We start from the raw sequence: 20,815 nt of genomic DNA, 5'->3' as shown, positions 1-20,815 counted from the left end.
TATGATTTATTAATACTGAATTATTTCTCGGGCACCAACATGCAAAAGAACCATCACAGAAGTGAACTACAAAGCTAGAAACTTGAAATCTGATGATAGACACTAGCCTTAGTAGAAACATTGCTATTGCTTGAATGACCCATAGCTTTATTCCACTTGCACGATATATTATCCTTCACCACTTTGGACTCATATGATATATATTTCTTGTAACCTACAGGGCAAGGACTGAAACCAGCTGCATCCTCCATGTGGTCTTCACTAGTTGATAGTCTCAAGAAAGTCTATGTAACGAAGGTAAATATGTTGTGTGTGATATACAAATGTACAAGTTCTTTGTACCTTTAAGAGAATTGGGCTATTCCAGTTGAAATCCTTACATCCCTTATGGAAGACATGACCTTAATCTCCCATACAGGGGGTGTGTATTTCAAATGGAGTCACCTATTCAGGTAATCCCATTTGAAATTCACACTCCCTGTGGTGTATGGATGTCAAGTGGAATATCCCATAGACACAACTGCACAGAATTGTACCTCTAGGTTCTGGTAGTAAGTACGACACAAAATTTGTTTGTCAGTTGTCAACCTGAACTTGACCGACTGAGGGTGTCAGTCTAGTCCTACAGCTTCCGATCAGCTACTTTGGCTGAATTTTGCGGTCTTTACATATTCATGCCCATTTGTCCCAACAGCTCTTGTAAACTTCTTAGGAAGTGTAAACTTTCCTTTCTTGTTCCAAACTGAGTCCCCAAGTTCTGTCAGTGGTTGATAATTCTAAAAAACATATCGTTTCAAAGGATTAGGTTTGTGTCAGATTCTGTGACTTGTGAAGCTATTGGGTATTACCTTCATATGAGCATATTCAGAGTTATCAAGGCAGGGATTACACAGCTATGGAAAAAAACATGTTAAATCCTCGATGAATTCTTGATGTGACGGATAGACCAGGGGTCCAGTTCACTAAACTTTTCAAAGCTTCGTAAGTCTCGAAATCATTCGTAAATTACGACGAGTCGTAAGTTCCATTTCACTTAAGGGGGTACTACTCCCCTCAATAAATTTGTGACTATTTTTGCATTTTTCTTAAAAACTAATAACACACTGGTTTCCAAATTTATGTATATCATAGGGGCAAGGAATCCAATTACTACACTGGAATTTCAGTGACCCAAGACAAGCTGTTCGATACTTATGATAGAAAATGAGGTACCGCTAGGATGTACCTCATTTCCTATCATATTTACTGAACTGTTTGTCTTGAGTCACTGAAATTTCAGTGTAGTAATTGGATTCTTGCCCCAATAATATACATAACTTTTGTTACCAGTGTGTTATTAATTTTTGAGAAAAATGCAAAAATAGTCACAAATTTACCACAGGGGTGTAGTACCCCCTTAACTTACTTATGAACTGTACCCTTTGTAAGTAATAGGGATTTACTACAGGGACCATTCTAAAAGTTATGTCAAGTATTGGGTATTCGTAACTTTACGAATGGTGAATTGAGCTACAAAGGGTTAAAAGTTTAGTGAAATGGATCCCAGGTATTGTTGGGTCTCTATCGATGTAGCTGGTCACATTGATTTCACAGTTCTCCAAATCTAATATTTGCAATAACATTAATTGAGTAAACAGTATTACATTTTGAAAAAGTTTTATTTTTGTTTTAATTCATTTACAGTTGAAAGGTTTTGAAGTTGACAACATGGTGGTAGCAACATTGCTATTTGAAGGCACGAAAGAGGTAAGAAATGACAAACAACTGCTAACAAATATACATACATTGAGTTAAGACCCTAGCTACATTCAATTGATAGCTATGGGTAAAAAGATTTGGTTAATTAGGGTTTAAAGTGAGGACTCACAGTATATAAGAACCTAATTGATTCTTCATCAATTGACGAAATAAGAGTTTTACCTAATCAATTCATCATCAGTTCAGTCTGCCTTCAAAGTGCTTAAAAGCAATATTAAACATCCTCATTATGTGTTATTGACTAAGGATGGCTTAAAGCCTTAATGTATGATTTCCGTCAAATTTTAATTTTGTTGTTCTTTATTCAAAATGTTAAAATAGTATTAGTAATAACTGCCTGGAAGGGTTGCTGTCCATTTTAAGCTGATATAACAAAGTAAAGTGAAAGAAACCCCACTGGTTATTTTGTCCATTTAACATGCAGGTCTATGGGAGGACATAATGTCATAATTTTTATATTATGACTTTATGTTGAACTTTGCTCTGTTGACCTACAAAAACAACAAATTTGGATGAGTCCATTTAGGTGCAATTTGGGACATATGTAAACATTACAAATATGAAAAAAAAAAAAATCAGGTTTTGAAAAAAATTAACCAATTTCATATTATAAGATCGTACATTATGGCTTTAAATACAGCATGACACATTGCCCATTTGTTAATAGTTCTCAAAATCAGCAGTACAGCTTTAAAGCACATTCACAGAATTTGTGAGGATGGTCAACTGAAAGTTTTAGGATCTCCTGATTTTGACTTTATTATAAGTCACAAAATGAAATACCACATCAACTCATAGCTCTACAAATAAATATGGGCTCAAGCAATCCAATTTTATCACAATTGATCTGGTTGCATTCTATTTGCTTACAGGAAGTATCCAATCAAGAGAAGAGGGTGTACAGCATAGCAGTTGACTATGGGTAGGTTTAATGAAAAGGGTTTGGCACTTTACGTTAAAATGGTCTACAATTTGTGACAAAATTATTTTAATGTAAATTCTGGATATGACACGTTATTGTACATTGTTCATATTCCTAAATGAAGCCTGTTGTGTTGTTATGTCTGATTTGTTTGTCTTCCGCAAGAATATTAAATGTCAGAGGTCTGGTTTAACATCTTACTGTGGGCAACCTTTCCATCTGAACAGACCAAACTGAAATATTCTTTATCAAATTATGCAAACAGCACAAGCATTAAATACAGAACAAAGCATCTGGTGGAGATTTACTTTGTGAACAAGTGTGTGCGCAGTATATGAAAAATTACAATTTTACACAATATAGTTAAGGATAGGTTTGTTCAAAACCTCACTTATATAGATAGATACAATGTAGACTGAAGAAAATACACGCACGAACAGCGCATTTATCAAGTAGTATTTTGTAGTACTTTTTTTTATTTATTCAAGGTTTATTAGAAAAAATGCACTTCGCAGCCAAAGGCTGAATTACATACATTGCACATATAAAAATACATAAGCTAAATAATAAATGGCATATAAATATAAATTGACAATATTTTTAAACAAAGACACTTCAAATGCAAATAACCTTCCTTGCTCGCTCATACAAGCTGCCACTCACATTTACACAACTGCAACACACATTCACACCCACTTACACCCATCACACTCACCAAATATCACCAATAAATAATTGACCTACAACTACCAAAATTAGTACAACAAACAATATATGCAAAGAGATTGACTTTCCTCACCTCACAACCACACAACCACACACCCAACACGTCACACACACCCACACACCCCCATCCAAACTTAAATTTCATAGCATGATCAAAAACACACTAAAAACTATATCTACAAGCATTTCATGAAAATGTGACTCTTGAGGCACCCATCACATGTGACATTTTTCGTTCCACATTTTAATCATGAAAGGAATTGCACTTTGAGCGTATCTTTTAGTGCGTGTTTTTGGCACAGTCAGTGTGTTGGCATTACGGAGAGTCCTTCTGACTTGCTCAGATCTTAACTTTGGCAACCAATCGCGAAACTCATTTGAATTATAAAGAGTTTTGGCAAAGTCCAAACAGATTTTGTCACGACGTAATCGGAGCTCAGAAATGTCACATGTGATAAGTGCATCTTGGTAAGAAATATATTGAGAACCCATGATGATCTTACACGCCCTCTTCTTGAATACGCCATACAGGCACGGCGTATTCAAGAAGAGGGCGAATGAAACAGACATATATTGTGACCAGATCATGTATGCTTAGAGCATAACGCCTGAGTGTACTGAGCATGAAAAGGCGTCCATTTGCACGTTTAATGATGTCATCAGTGTGGTTGTCCCACTTGAGGTTGTTAGCAATTTTTACTCCCAAGATCTTAACCACATCAGTGCTTTGTAAATGCTCGCTACCCAAGCGAAGTGGGAGTAGCACTGGTGGGATTGCCACAAAGGTGACATCCATAAACATGCACTTAGACGCGTTCAAATTCATATGATTGTCAGTGGCCCACATATTAAATTTGTCCAAGTCACACTGGATGGTACTGTTCTGGCCAACAAATGTATTCTCAACCATAGTCAAGTCATCAACATATTTGAGCGCAAGTTTGTTGGTATCTTTCATACTCAGGCGTGTTAGGGTTAATTGGATGGGGTTTTTTTTCGCCCAATACCTTATTTATTGGTCTCGCATATGGAAACCTTTTTAGTGAAAAGGACCCTATCAAAATTGGCCTGAACGCACAGGTCACGCATAGTGAACACAGATCGATACTGTCAACGAAGCACTGAAACCTATGATACTATCGGTCGAATTTTTTATTTTGACATACGACTCGTTTATCGCTATTTTAACCACTTTATATTGTGTTTTATTGCAAACAAATACACACCTTTATTCTGTATTACTTATTTTACAATACTGTGGTTACAGAATAATAAAAAATTAAAATTAATTACAATTTGGCGGCCACAAATACGATAGAATCTACACGAACTTTGCGAAGAAGCTTGTCCACGTTATGCACAATAGCTCACTTAACCTCTTCAGCGGGTTGTTTGTTTACTTTCTGATCGATTGGCTTTGCGCATTCAGTGCGTCGAAATGTATAGGTCTGTGCAAAAGACTAGGATATGACGGCCTGATGACTAGATTTCAGTCAGACTTCGAATTCACGATGTTTTCTTTCTTGAACACACGCGAGTCTTAATCTAAAGCCACCAAAATGAATGTTACATCAATGGAAAGCAGTCACTTTGAAGAAATTTTACTCAAGAGATCCAAGTGATTAGATGGCGCTGTTTATTTTTCTGGTGAATAGAAGCTGACTAGAAGCTCCCGGTTTTTCAAGAAATGCGAAATTTACACTGAAATTTTCACGATTTTTGACTAAAAATAAAAGGTTTACCCCTAGATACGCGAGTCTAAGCAAGTTTCGTGCATGTTTATTTTTGAAAAAATCAAAAGGTCACAGTATTAGCTCCATGTAACTAGCAGATCCAGGTTATATCACTACAAATTATGTTTCGGTGGCAAGAGATGTAAAAAAAGACCCGATTTTAGCCTGTGTTTCTATCGGATTTCAAGCGTGGAATAGCTCGGAAAATCTTAGTTCCCCAAAGGTTTCGATATGCTATGAGTTTAAGAAATAAAGGGTAATGCATGATCCTTTACATGAAAATAATGTGTCCGAGGCAGTAAAAACTTAAATAATGGGTGAGGCGCAACCGAACCCATTATTTAAACGTTTTTACTGCCGAGGACACATTATTTGCGTGTAAAAGATAATGCTGCACCCTTTATTTCTATTCTATTACCACAAAATAGTGTGATTTAAAGAGAATATATCAAATTTTTTGCCCAAATATTTCAAGTTGTTTACCTCAAGGTGGAGCGCATACGCGTAGCCAAAGCGTATGCACATTCCAATAACACAACCTAACATTCCATTCTCCCCAAAAAGCAGGTATGCACATACAATAACACACCCCTGACATTCCATTCTCCCCTACATAAGCAGGTGTGCTGTGCGCTCTGCTGTGCGCTGTGATGATAGAAGGACATAAAGTTTGTTGCCCTTGACACTTTATCGCTAATTAATGGTCTGTCACGTGACGTGTTTCAACAAATCACAGTGCGCGATTTTGAATAATGGGTCGTGGGGGTAATAGAATTTAAAATATTGGGCTCGACTACGTCTTATCCAATATTTTTAAACTCATGGCTCGACAAATGAATTATTTGTGTATTGGGTTCAAACCATCCAATTTTATATCATAATTCAGTGGCGTGACTCTTGTTTGTTTGTTGATTTTGTTCACAGTGGTTTGGCTGGTGGGGAGGATAACGGACAGAGAGGTTACAACTTGACGTTCGCAATTGCCTATTTGAGGGTAAGTGACAAATGATATCAAAAACACACCACCATTGAATGTTTCGCTAAAAATTCCCTTTAAAATGGGACCAAACTTCTTTTATTCGCGAGATGGAACCAACCAAGCGGTGGTCTGATAAGTGAAAAATCTAGATCATGAAATGAATTATATGTAATTCTGAGTTGAATATGTAAACACCCTGAACACTACTGGCCATCTACAAGCATTTCTGATTGGTTGATAACTTGGAATGCTCATTTCATTTGCCAATTATGACTAGGCTTTAAACTATTTATTTTCAAACTTGCATTTGATCTTATTAATACCCTCCTTGATTTGTTCAAAATTGGACTCAGTATTCATTTTGGCCAATTGGCAGGTATAGTTTGATCAGCTCGTAATCGGCGGGCCTTATAACATAGCGGATTAATATTAATATTTTGTTTTTCAAGAATTGTCATGTGACATCTCGCTAGAAGCATCACAAATTATTAATGTAAGTCCTATACGTTGCCTATTTCTTTAACACGCACAATATAGACCAGACAGGTCAACTATATCACTCTTAATATGGGTCTACTTTTCAGCGTAGTGGTAAAAGCCTTTAACAATTCCCGCCGATTACGAGCTGATCAAACTATAGTTAAGGTGTTCAGTGTTGAACTTGGGTCAGTAAGAGATAACTTCATATTAGGTATTACTTTGAAAAGATGGAACCTTAGTTGACCTACATAGCGCCTTTCCCTAATATGCTTCAGCAGCAGTTTTGATGTGACAGCTACAGTCTTCAAATTAATTTTTTTACCTTGGGGGTGCACTTTTTCATCCCGTTTTGAAAGTTGTGGTTTAATTTCATGTAACACACAGCAGTTTGAAGTATAGTCTCAGACAATCAACACATTAAGTCAGTACAATGGTATCACAATTTTGCACCACGCTTTTAAAACTGTATTGCAACAGGCAAATTTTGGGGTGCAAATTGCACTGCGATATGGCGTATCCCATGCACTTATACAACTAAAATTCTGTCAAATGTCAAACTCAAATATTTAGGCTTAGATTATGATGACTTTGCCTTTAAATATACTGTATTCTTTTTGAATATATGTGACAATAGTCAATTTTGACCTTGCATTTCATCGTCTTAATAAGAGCCCCCAAAAGTTACTGACTTGCCCAACAAACACAAATTGTTTTTTAACAGGTTAAATATTGAGTTTTGGTTTTGGTTTTGATAAAAACGTTTTGATAACATTTTTGGACATAAAAAGGTCATGAAAACACACCATAACAACATTAATTTTTTTTTTAAATATTGTCAAGATGGTATAATTGTAAAATATTTTTTTTTTTTTTTTTTTTTTCAGCCAAATATTTTGTTAACACTTTTAAAAATAACATTATGTTAGAATATTTTATTTATAAGTTTTCAAAAAATGTTTTTGAATGTTTTGAAAATGTTTGATACTCTAATAAGTAATATACCCTTTATATAACCCAACATTTAAACATTTTCTGGCAACCTTTTCTAACCTTTTGCATATAATGTCAAAAATGTTTTGTGGTTGCTGGGCAGGGTGCTAAAATTAGGTAAAAATACAGTATGAGTATAACACTGTTGTACACAATAATGATAATTTCATGGAACCAATGTTTCAAAGCATGGCAATTTTCGGGTACCATGCCGTTAAAAACATGTTTTCCTTCAAAGATTATTTGGCCTAATAACAGAGAGAACCCTATAAAAGAGGACCGGACAATTGAGGTTGGGCTGCAGTGCAAAATGCATTCATGGCCTATTCCAGTTGAAATCCATACACCCCTATGGAAGACATCACCTTAAATTTCCACTCAGGAGGTGTCAATTTCAAATGGAGTTAATTCAGTTAATACTATTTGAAATTTACACTCCCTGTGTAGAAGATTAAGGTCATGTCTTCCTTAGGGTTTGTATGGATTTCAACTGGAATAGGTTGACTGTGACCTGAGTATGTTCATATGTTGTGCTATTTAACTGATTCACAATATGTCGCATCCAAACTCCAGTTGATGTATAGCTATAGAAAAACGTTGTACTGCAATATGATGTGTAGTTGGAGCAAGCACTTTTTATCAATGCACTGACATATTTTCCTTCATGTGTTGTGTTATATAACTGATGCACCTATGTCACAACCAAACTCCATCCAGTTGAAACAAAGTATAGATCTAAAATGAGATATAAAGTCATGCAAAATGATGCGTTGTAGTAACAAGCACTTTTCTCATTTCCTTGACACCTTTTATAAACGATTCACTTAGAGAATTGCCCAAATCTGTCAAAAACATGACCTGGTCAGTCAGCCTCATTAGTCTTAGGCACAAACAAAATATGAAAAGAGGTTTGTTTCAGGGGACCATGCTTGTAGCTTTTTAAATAAAATTTTAGCACTTAAATTTATTTGTGTATTTACCCCAAGATTTTTTTTTTTTTTTTGGAGGAGGGGGCAAAATGCAATTAAAAAAGAAAAGAATCAAAGTTGGTTATGTGATTCCATGAAACAGAAGGCAGAAATAAATAGCAACTTGTAGACTGTCAAAATAAATTTGAACAAGTACATAATTTTATTATCATTATTTCATGTAGTATCACAATTGCACATATCAAATTCATACTGTTTTATAATATAAATAGTTCATCTCATGGTATAAGAATTCTTTTCTGGGAATGCATTTCCGTCCTAATTTTCAGGCCAGATTCAAATCATATTTAAAGAGTGTCTTTCGAAAACTTACAATTTGTGAGCAGTTGTACATAAATATGCTGGTAATTGTGGCACATTGAAGTTTTTTTGCCAAAATCGTGGCAGAATCCATTTTGCGAGATGCGGTAGATGTTTTATATAAATAAAATTACAATTTCTATAATATAGATGCAAATCACCAATGTTATTACGTAACCTTTATAAGACCTGTTGAATTTCACATAGAAATGTAGAAAAACATAATTTTCTTGTAAATTACTGCTAATAATAATAATAAAAGACCAAAAGAAACCTCTAACACATTAAAAACAAAAACTTGCACTTTGAAAGAAAGCATAAATAATACAAATCAATTTTACATATATCAAAAAGACTTAAAGACAAAATGACTTAAAAGTAACTTACAGGAGTCCATTTGACAGATATTTATAGGCAGAATCGTGGCAGAATCCATTTTGCGAGATGCGGTAGATGTCTTATATAAATAAAATTACAATTTCTATATTATATAGATGCAAATCACCAATGTTATTACGTAACCTTTATAAGACCTGTTGAATTCTATACAGAATTTTCTTGTAAATTACTGCTAATAACAATAATAAAAGACCAAAAGAAACCCCTAACATATTAAAAACAAAAAATTACACTTTGAAAGAAAGCATAAATAATACAAATCAATTTTACATATATCAAAAAGACTTACAGACAAAATGACTTAAAAGTAACTTACAGGAGTCCATTTGACAGATATTTATAGGCAGAATCGTGGCAGAATCCATTTTATGAGATGCGGTAGATGTCTTATATAAATAAAATTACAATTTCTATATTATATAGATGCAAATCACCAATGTTATTACGTAACCTTTATAAGACCTGTTGAATTCTATACAGAATTTTCTTGTAAATTACTGCTAATAACAATAATAAAAGACCAAAAGAAACCTCTAACACATTAAAAACAAAAACTTGCACTTTGAAAGAAAGCATAAATAATACAAATCAATTTTACATATATCAAAAAGACTTAAAGACAAAATGACTTAAAAGTAACTTACAGGAGTCCATTTGACAGATATTTATAGGCAAATTCTTAACAAAGCATATGATCTTTGACCATAATATTTAGACAAGATTAGGTATAAGGATTGATTTGATGACCGTAGAGTGCAAGAAGGGGAATAATGTGGTGCTACACTCTCGCTCAAATGTAGTTGGAACACTTTTAGGACTATGTTACAACACAGTATTTTGTAAATTTTTAAATGACAGAATGGTTCATTGTTTTAACAATAACATCACTGCTATTATAGGCCTATTACTTATTTTCAATCATTGATAACATGTGGGCCATGTAAGACATTCATGCCCTGACCATACCATGCAAGAACAAGCAGATAATCTTTTTTGGCACAAGCAGATAATCTTTGTTGGCTCTAAAGCATACAAATTATAGCCAAATGTCCAGTGAAGGTGGAAGCGCCAAAATTTATGGGGAGGGGGCAAATTTTGTGATGGCTTTATTACATGTACATTTGCACCTGCAAAATGTTCAATTTCAGACTTAGCTTTGCTCCAAAGCCAACCTATTTTCCATCCAATTGAAAGAAAAAATGAAAAAACCATGCCATATGCCCTCTGACACTATAGTAAAGACCGGCTGTAAAGCCAACCTATTTTCCATCCAATTGAAAGAAAAATGAAAAAACCATGCCATATGCCCTCTGACACTATAGTCCGCTGGCACGTCGGTCAGTGGACTTTCGCGGTTGGTGTGTGGGGTAGACCAATATCTCAGCACATCCCTAATCTCAGGTAGACAGTGATCTTTACTGCATAGTGGTCCTACTTTACTTGTTGGTGACTTGCCTATAGTGCCTGTACAAATACATGTACTGCTGGGTGATGCATGGGAGTGGTATTAATTTTTTACAGTGGATTGGCCTATATACATTTTCTTTACTAATACTTGTCACTTGCTTGGGTTTATTTTACTTGGGGATCTCTGGATCTTCCAAGGTACTGCGAGGGCTCTGATCAAGAGCTATTTCAGACTATGCTCTCAAAATGAAGGTTAATTTGGGTATTTGATAGGCCAGAGTATGCAAAGTGTGTAAGTGAACTTTTGCAATTTTACCCTTTTTCGGTGTTCTTTGGGCTTAAAAATTAAGATGAACAGGGTGATCATGGCTTTATTTTTTCTTCTATTAGGATTTTAAGGAAGTGATGCACCCTTGGAAGAATTTCAATGTGTTTCCCCACCCCCTACATCCATCGCATATGCAAGTTTGTAAGACAGTAAGTAGGGTACATCCAGGGTCTTAGGCAGGATTTGAAGGTTTGGGTATGTAAATTAAAAAAACTGGGTATGTAAATTTAAGATTTGTGTACAAAGTATAGGCCATGTGGGCAAAAACTGGGTGTGTATTTACAAATTTGGGTGTGTAAAACATTCCCTACATGGCTGGCTGCCTATAAAGCCCTTGGGTACATCACAACATCAAAGAGTTAAGGGGGTACTGCACCTAAGGGGGTACTACACCCATGTGGTCAATTTGTGACAATTTTGCATTTTCTCAAAAATAATGACACACTGGTAACAAAAGTTATGTTTATTATTGGGGCAAGGAATCCAATTACTACACTGAAATTTCAGTGACTCAAGACAAGCGGTTCAGTATATATGATAGGAAGCGAGGTACATCCCAGCGGTACCTTATTTCTTATCATAAATAACAAACCGCTTGCCTTGGGTCACTGAAATTCCAGTGTAGTAATTGATTCCTTGCCCTATAATATACATAACTTTTGTTACCACTGTGTTATTAGTTTTGAGAAAATGCAAAAATATACAAATTTATCGAGGGGTGTAGTACCCCTTAAATGAAATAAATAAGTTAAATTTCATTGGCAAACAACCCAATAAGTATATTATCCACAGACGTTGTCACCCACTATTCCAAATATTTGTCTTGTGATGGGAAGCTACATATTACTTCTGGATACGGAATAATAAAATGTAATAAGTTGATGTGATTAAATGTAATTAATTACCCTTTACAAATGGGACCAAGTTTCAAAAAGGGAGTCGAGGTGGAGGCATTGAAAACTTGATGCTTTCTTCCTGTTTACAATGTTTTTTTGTGTGTACTATACTATCAGGAAAACAATATTATGACAGGTCTGTAGGTTGTGGTACTTGTTCATAGCTGTTACTCTTTTTGCGTAGATGCATAGTTACTGGAGGCATAGAAGACTTGCCATCTCTTAGTAATCTTATCAATAGTGGATCAATGAACAACAGAATAGAAGAGATGAAGAATGCTGCACCAGCCAGGAAGAAAGCTAGATTGTAGCTCCCTGTGTTGTCATATAAGATTCCTGTAAGATAAAAAAGTGGGGAAAATATGAAGAAAATAATAATTAGTTTCACATACATTTGAAGTACATTGCATTTGTGTACAGGTGCTGATATCAAGTTAACATGCTTTATAAGGCTACTGATTGGATAATTTATAATATTGTCTTGTGTTGATAAACAACATTTGGGGGGGGGGAAATCAATAATTGTTAATGCAAATAGCACATTATTGCTTAAAGTAATTTAGTTGAGAACCCAATCAAGGACTCAGGTAAGAGTATCTTAACTCCAAAATTGCCCATTTTGAGAAAAACACAAGAAAACATTGTAGCTCCATGGAGATAAGAGTTTGTGGTACCAATGACCCCCTGCAGAGCCAATACAAACTCTGTGGAGCTCAATGGAGTTGCTGTGACACATTCAGCAGCCTGATATTTCAATAGTGTATTGTGTGAATATATACCGTGGTGGAGTTAGGATTTTACGGCTGTCAATTAATGGATGGTGTTCTAGCTACATTTTGTTACCAAAATCTGATCGGAGTTACAATATTGTTGCATTATAATAAACCATAATTGTGTTCATAATTACCAACCTACCTGATAAATATAATCCTACAAACACCCCAGCACCTGTTGCAAGTAACATGAAGCCCACAGCACCTGATACACGCTTCACTCCAACATACTCCTTAGCTACAATAGGCACTGTCACATTAAACACTCCACTTGCTGTGCCAACTAATGCTGATAGAATACCAAGGATGGCGTATTCATCAGAAATTGGAAAGAAAACACATGCAACTGCTGCGAGCAGGAACGATAATGCTGTCAGTGTTCTTGCAGTGAGAATTTTGTAGTCGATGATGTAACCGTGTGTGAAACGCACCACAACAGAAACACTTCCCAGGATAGAGAGTAGAAACGCCGCTTTGATTTCAGATATGCCACCATCCACCGCTCTTGCAGGAAGGTATTGCAGGATAATGACGTATGCTAGACCATATGTGAAGTTGGCGAGGAGGATGGGGATCAATCTTATATTCGCTAGCAAATGAAAATCAAAAGATTTGAGAACGATTGCCACAAAACGATAACAGCCATTTTGATTGTTTTTTAGTTCATTAATACTATCTGTTTGGTCATCTTGTGAGGTTACTTCAACATGTTTAATAGTTTCTGTTTTCAGTGCTTTTGTTCTTTTATGCAAATTAGATGATTTGCTTTTTGCACTTAGTTCAAGTGGGGACACTCTATAGAGGGCGCCAAACATGGCTGCATTTGCAACCAATCCTGAGATGATGAGCAGCGCTCCATTCCAGCCGTAGTAATTAATAAATACTTGAAATAGAGGGGGTAGTGCAAAGTTTCCAATAGCGGTGCCAGCAGATGATATGCCAAGTGCTCTAGCTAGTTTCTTGTCAAAGTAGTAAGCTAGAATTATCATGGGAGGTTGATAGATGAACCCAAATCCAATGCCTGTGGAAAAGACAAGTTCAGGTCATTAGTCTATTCTTCAGTCAAGATTGATATAAAACATTTCTGCTTCTGCTTCTGGTGCATAATCTCCTCAATCGTGGGATGTATAAAGCAGGTGCGACGGAGCAGACGACGATTAGTTTTTGAATTTGACATAAACATGGATCTTTATGTATGGTAGTGGTGAGAACCAAATGATTTCGATTTAAACTCTCACTCTACATTGATTATTTACACTTGTTTGTATATTGTCTAAAACAATAACTTAGGTTACAGAAAAAAATTCTTGTAAAGTCACTATCTGAAAATTTCAAGCCAATGCTGATATTCTTGGGAAGGAATGATGGTATTAATTAAAACAAAACTCAATTTACATTGTATCAATGAAACCAGTCGAAATAAGAACGAAATCCATAATTTTAATGTCATTGTTTAGGAAAAAAATAATGCTCGGAATAATGTTATGCATAAAACGTAATCGCGCTTACCTCACGGAGCTTCACCTAATTTCGTGCAACAAAAATCGGTGGACCATCATCACCTATAGACCCTATCCAATAACCGGAACGGTATAACAATTGAAATGGCAGGACAGATTGTTGGATTTTTATAAATTCGATAGGGTCTATGCCCTAAGTTGAGAATGGACCGTCCCACTCGATTTGTGAAAAGGTCGCGAACCCTTTTGGTGGACCCAAGTAACTGCCTAAAATGAGGCGAAATTGAAAAGAAATGGGGTTTTAAATTGAACCTTGGAATTTGAAAAGTATAAATCACGGCTGTGCTAACTCATTTCTTTGATGACTTTGACCACAATTTTTTATTTTTTCAAATATCTTTAAAATACGAGAATCTAAGCTAATTGAACAGACAGTAGTGTACATACCTGCAACTGCAAATGATATATAAAGATGAGTAATATTTGTAGCAAACCATGCAGCAAAGAAAGCCAAACTGGATACTATAGCACCTGTCATAACCACTTGACGTATTGTGTAAAACTTGCATAGAGCACTGGCAACGGGAGCTGTATGTGGTGATTGATACAAAGATGATTACATGCATTAATTGGAGAGGGGTAAGAAAGGAAAAAACACACAACACCAATGATTTATATACCATAATGCAATTGCAAATGCATGAGATAATTGTACTTTGCATACATTTGTACAGTCACTGAAAACGGTGTCCTGTCATTCACAAACTGCTATTGTCTTGCAGAGAGGGTGGGGGTACTCGCATACAGGGATGTGCTGCTCTAATGGGTAGGTTATTTAGAAGAAATTGTTAAGACATGGATCTAAAAAATCTTAAACATGTGTCTTCTTTTTAAAATTGTCAGTGCTGAGAACAATTGAGGGGTCCCTTTTGATAAATGAATCCATGTGACTTGGGGATGATTTGAAATGACCACAACTTGAGATGAGTCTGGTATTTATTAAGAGAGAAAGTCCACTGTAGTGACTACACCTACCTATTATCATTGGAATTCTAACAACAAGAGAGAAAATCCACTGTAGTAGCTAAACCTACCTATTAACATTGGAATTCCAACAACAAGAGAGAAAATCCACTGTAGTGGCTACACGTACCCATTATCATTGGAATTCCAAAAACAAGAGAGAAAATCCACTGTAGTGGCTACACCTACCCATTATCATTGGAATTCCAAAAACAAGAGAGAAAATCCACTCTAGTGGCTACACCTACCTATTATCATTGGAATCCTAACAACATGATAGAAAATCCACTCTAGTGGCTACACCTACCTATTATCATTGGAATTCCAACAACAAGAGAGAAAATCCACTGTAGTGGCTACACCTACCCAATATCATTGGAATTCCAACAACAAGAGAGAAAATCCACTCTAGTGGCTACACCTACCTATTATCATTTGAATTCCAACAAGAGAGAAAATCCACTGTAGTGGCTACACCTACCCATTATCATTGGAATTCCAACAACAAGAGAGAAAATCCACTCTAGTGGCTACACCTACCTATTATCATTGGAATTCCAATAATAGAGAAAATCCACTGTAGTGGCTACACCTACATATTATCATTGGAATTCCAACAAGAGAGAAAATCCACTGCAGTAACTACACCTATATATTATCATTGGAATCCAAACAATAAGAGAGAAATCCACTCTAGTGGCTTGTACTGGCTACATCTACCTATTATCATTGGAATCCCAACAACAGGATAGAAAATCCACTGTAGTGGCTGCACCTACATATTATCATTGGAATATTCCAACAAGAGAGAAAATCCACTGCAGTAACTACACCTATCTATTATCATTGGAATCCCAACAACAAGAGAGAAAATCCACTGTAGTGGGTACACCTACCTATTATCATTGGAATTCCAACAACAAGAGAGAAAATCCACTGTAGCAGCTGCACCTATCTATTATCATTGGAATTCCAACAACAAGAGAGAAAATCCACTGTAGTGGCTACACCTACCTATTATCATTGGAATTCCAACAAGAGAGAAAATCTACTGTAGTGTCTGCACCTACCTATTATCATTGGAATTCCAACAACAAGAGAGAAAATCCACTGTAATTGAGCCACTGATTCACTGATCTGATCCTGCCAGTCTACTAGAAATACACCAAATGATGAGAAGACTCCAGCAGAGAGAAAACTATTCATAAAACACCCAAGTAAGATGACCCAAGCCCAACCTGTGTCCAGATGAAAGTTGGCATCATGGGATGATGGGGTACTCATACCCGATGATGTGGATTCTTTTGTTGATGTCATTCTTTTAATCTGTTGATCTGTGAAGTTATCTGCCAAAGTGTTATTTCTGTTGGTATTTGATGCATGATGAAAGTTGCTTGGTTTCTTCAGAACTTTGACACACCTATATTTTAAAATAAGATCAAGTTTGCCATAGCAAAAGGGTGGACTTGAATAATTAGTAACACTATTCTCTGTATGCTTATAAGTACTTGTAGCATGCTTACAGCACAGATTTTATTTCTGCAAGCACATAAGTCATCATTTCAGGACCTGCAAAATAATGAAAATGTACCGCAGGTGGTAAACAGCGGATTTGACTTTTAAACCAATATTTTCATTGATTTGTAGTAATTCAATTATTTGGGAAACTAAACACTAGTTACATAATAAGTAAGACAGACATACATCACACCCAGTCTCTTAAAAAATGCTACTTATTGTCATTATAAGTAAACTTGGAAACAAAACAAATTGATCATAATTTCAACTTGAATTGAAGCAAAGAATTGGTTTACTTCTGAAAACACTTATGAAACTACCAAACCATCAAGTATCATATTATTATATAGCTAATCAAGTATCATATTATTATATAGCTGGGGGGGATTTGTGTTTTGTGTAGAAAATCCCTGGTCTAATTTTTTTATGCACTCGTAACCAACATGAGTTGCTTGATCTTATTATGCATGTTGTATGGTGCTGATTCTGCCCACCCATGGCAGGGGGACCCAACAGTTGCCTTTGTGTTTTCATGCTTTTGCTGGGCTACCACTTCTTTTTCTGCTTGCCTTTTTCATCACTCTTGGTAGCGTAGCATTTGCTCTTTTTTAAAATAATTTTTTAACAGAGGTATTGGTTGGGTCCTGTTGTCGTGGTGGGGCAGTATTATTTAAATCTCATTGTCATAATCTGATTGTATCTTTGCATCTATCTTGGTTACGTAATTAAGTTGGGGTCTGGTGGACCATGTCTGTATGTTCTTTTTCCCTTCCACCAGGCCCAAGTACAGGTGAATAAAAATGGAAAAACAAAAAAAAATATTATTATATAGCTTTTCATGTTCATAGTCAAAGAGCAGTAAATCTAAACATTATAGATCATGATTACTCATACACAGTGTTGACACCCTGTATGTATTATGAATATTTTTCCTGCAACTAATTACTCCGTTGGTGAGCGACGGGCGATTGGTATTTCACCGAACGCAAGAAGAGGAGTCCTATCTGATTGGCTAGGAATCGATCGCTAGATTGTCAGTACTGAAGTACATTTTCAAAATGTAGAGACTTATTCAATTCTATTTAAATCAATATTCTATTATTGACGCAGATAAAGAAAGTTGCATAGTGTCTCAATATAGTGCATTGTATTATAGACTTGTGATTTAATATTCTCTACAGCACATGGATCTGAGCTTCATATGATTATATGATTATAATTCTCAAACAGTTGAATATATCACATTTTTAATGTACGATTTAAAAATTGTTATGTATAAAATGCAGTAAAATATATAAATATAAAGACAACAGCAATCGCCGCTGAGTGTATTGAATTTCCAATTAGTGTATTCAAAACAAAACCTGGCTTTTACCTGACAATAAATCGAATTTTCTTGTAATGGCAACACCATTTGGGGTACTGAGCATGCGCAATTCGTAAAAACATTTAGAATAGAAATTCTGTGGTATCTCATATCGTGTAAATTATATGCTTAGCCTGAGTCGCTCAGCCTATCTCGAACAAAATCGCCATGTGTAGCTTTTGAAAAACGAGAGGATACACCGTACTATCACGGCAATTTTTGACACAATGATATAGGGATATGATGACAGTGTCATATGCATTAAAATGAAACAATAGTAATGTAAATCTTACCTGTGGCAAGGAGAGAGAATGGATGGGGCGTTAGCCGGCATCCATGGCTAGTGGTATTATGGCACCGAGGCCAGGCTGCCAGCAAACAGCTAGGAGAAACTTGAGAATTTGAGGTTAATGGAAAATCAATAAAACTCTTGAACTTGAAAATGGGTTAAGATTGCCACATAAAGATGATTGTGAAAAATAATGGCTGGGAAAATATTTTGAACCTGCTACACAAGCATCTGAATTTCAATCTGTAGTACAATGGTTGCCATAGCTCCCATAAAACAAGTGAAAAGGGGCAGCAAGGAGTGCCCTGATGCCTGTGCACGAATATAGGGGAAAATCACATTCAGAAGAAATATCCCTGCAAATTCTACAAGAATAACACAATACAACAGGCTAGTAGTACATGTACGTACCTTTGACCTTGGCAGTGGCTCTACTACTTGTGTGATGTTTGATATCAGTGATCACTGGAATCAGTGCCTTTGTATCTAGCCAACATGTGAGCTATTTATACATGTAACATAACAAACATAACGGCGCTTGATATAGCGCAATACCAAAAATATGAACATTGCGCTTTACAAATATACAAAAATAACAACAGCAAAATACATTAGAAACTAGAGTCAATAGAATCTGGGTACACAGTGAATAGCTATCTGCCAACCATATTTTGACCTTTTGACCCCAAAGTAAACATTGACCTTTGGGGTCATAAATAATTTCAACATGTTTAGAATGTCGTAAGAATCGTTCCTGTTGAATTTGAGCTTGATTGGGCCAATTTTAAACATTTTTTTGCAAATTTGACGTTTGGACCTCCTTAATGACCTTTGACCCCAATATGAAAAAAACCTCATCTACACCGAGAAAATGCATTGTTACAGTTTAAATTTAAAAAATCTACTATGCTTTGTTATGGAGATAAAAAATCTTTAAGTTATTTAGCTTATAACCGGAAATGACGTCTAAATGACCTTTGACCAAAAAATTAAAAATACCGTGCATACATCGGGCAACACTAATGCATATTTGAAGTTTATGTCACTCTGGTCTGTTTAAGTTGTGAGATTTAAAAAAATGAACATATTTGATGATTTTTGGTTATTGACCGGAAGCGACCCCTTAAAGACCTTTGACCCCAAAACTTCGGACACCCCAAACTGGCCCAAAGACCCTGGTTGGTAGCAATGCATTTGTGCTAATGACAACACTCTGCTATATAATTTGTAAAAACAGTGATTTTTTAAATATTTTTAGCTTTCAGACCGGAAATGACCCCCTTAATGACCTTTGACCCCTTATCTGTGAACACCCTATAGACACAGACCAAAGTCAAGTCACATGACCTAAGCATGTCACCATCACATGTTATTTGTGGAAGAAGATACATTTTATAGGAAAAATCGCATTTTTGCCATTGTGAGCAGGTCAAAGGTCAAATGGAGTTCAATGTCATGTCACATGTGGGGACATGGTCAGTGGTGCTTGTGACCAAGTATGATATAAAATTGGATGGTTTGAACCCAATGCACAAATTTATTGGTCGAAGCTATGAGTTTTAAAATATTGGACCGAGACGTAGTCGAGTCCAATATTTTAAAACTCATAGCGAGATCAATAAATTTTGCATTGGGTGAAAAAAAACCATCCAATTTTATCATTATTATGTTTTCAGAATCTTTTTCAAAAGACAAAATTCAAATTTTTTTTCAATTTTTTTTTTTGGTTTTTTTTTTTACGAGGTCAAAATCGACTGATCTTACATGCCTAGAGCAACAAAAAAAAAATGAAAATTTTTTTCCGGCCTGTTTCCGAACTTTTTGGCCCTACTTCGAATTCCATAAGTTTCCGTAACGTTTCCGTCAATGGGGATCCATTTCACCAAAATTTATGACGATTCGTAGCGATTCGTAAGTCTCAAAATCCATCGTAACTTTAGAACGCATTATAAAATACATTTCACTAAAATAATTGACAAATCTGCACTTCCCAGAGACCAGTACCAACACTAGAGGAAAAAAATGGGAAAAAATCCCTGTGTCTCATGAAGTTACGTACTCGTTCCGAGTCGTTCGTAAGTTGCGAAATGATATAATTGAATTATGAGGGTTAAAAATATGAAGTAATAAAGTGTTTATAATGATATTTGATATGCAATAAACTGATAAAGTAAGCGTAACTTAAGCTACAAAAACAGAGTGCAAGCCTGCAGCCAGTGCAAGAGCCAAGGCAACAGTGCAGCTATGCAGGAGAAAGGCGCAGGATTGGTTGTTTTAGTAAATTTCCTATACTTAAGATATAGGGAAATTTTACATTTCGCCACATATATAAATTGTACAAAGAGCACAAATAGCTAGAAGTAAATGCAAAAGACAAGGGTTCAAAGGGCTTTAACGTACTGGCCATAAGCAATTTTAGATTATTTTTCTCATATCCTAGTTGCTTCCAATGATCGCTATTTGTGCAATTTGTGCAATT

The 20,815-nt window shown here is 35.7% G+C and overlaps 2 protein-coding genes across 4 annotated transcripts in view; one reads left to right on the top strand and one right to left on the bottom strand.

Moving 5' to 3' along the window:
- The window catches only part of LOC140143121 (alkyldihydroxyacetonephosphate synthase, peroxisomal-like), a 114,783-nt gene that overhangs the window by 28,711 nt on the left and 65,257 nt on the right, over nt 1-20,815 (top strand). For all 3 annotated transcript variants that reach the window (XM_072165174.1, XM_072165173.1, XM_072165172.1), the window contains 4 exons: nt 221-297; nt 1,684-1,746; nt 2,631-2,680; nt 6,064-6,133. In XM_072165174.1, coding sequence (XP_072021275.1) covers nt 221-297; nt 1,684-1,746; nt 2,631-2,680; nt 6,064-6,133 — 260 coding nt within the window. The remainder of the gene's footprint in view (nt 1-220; nt 298-1,683; nt 1,747-2,630; nt 2,681-6,063; nt 6,134-20,815) is intronic.
- LOC140142807 (monocarboxylate transporter 12-like) lies at nt 11,922-14,749 on the bottom strand. Its single transcript, XM_072164812.1, has 3 exons — nt 14,588-14,749; nt 12,823-13,701; nt 11,922-12,243 (listed from the first exon to the last, which is right to left on the bottom strand). The coding sequence occupies exons 1-3, from the start codon at nt 14,676-14,678 to the stop codon at nt 12,035-12,037; spliced, it is 1,179 nt and encodes a 392-aa protein (XP_072020913.1). The 5' UTR covers nt 14,679-14,749; the 3' UTR covers nt 11,922-12,034.

This window comes from Amphiura filiformis, chromosome 20 (assembly GCF_039555335.1).
Source record: "Amphiura filiformis chromosome 20, Afil_fr2py, whole genome shotgun sequence".
Classification (NCBI taxonomy): Eukaryota; Metazoa; Echinodermata; class Ophiuroidea; order Amphilepidida; family Amphiuridae; genus Amphiura; species Amphiura filiformis.
Note: the sequence above shows the minus strand (reverse complement) of the source record. Positions and strands in the feature narration are given on the sequence as shown.

What these genes read in the sequence shown, in the direction of transcription:
- LOC140142807 (XM_072164812.1), bottom strand. Translation starts at nt 14,678, where the DNA reads ATGACAGGTGCTATAGTATCCAGTTTGGCTTTCTTTGCTGCATGGTTT. An exon ending in TATATCATTTGCAGTTGCAG is followed by an intron (nt 13,702 to 14,587) that starts GTATGTACACTA and finishes TCTTTTCCACAG; the next exon opens with GCATTGGATTTGGGTTCATC. An exon ending in TGTAGGATTATATTTATCAG is followed by an intron (nt 12,244 to 12,822) that starts GTAGGTTGGTAA and finishes TTTATCTTACAG; the next exon opens with GAATCTTATATGACAACACA.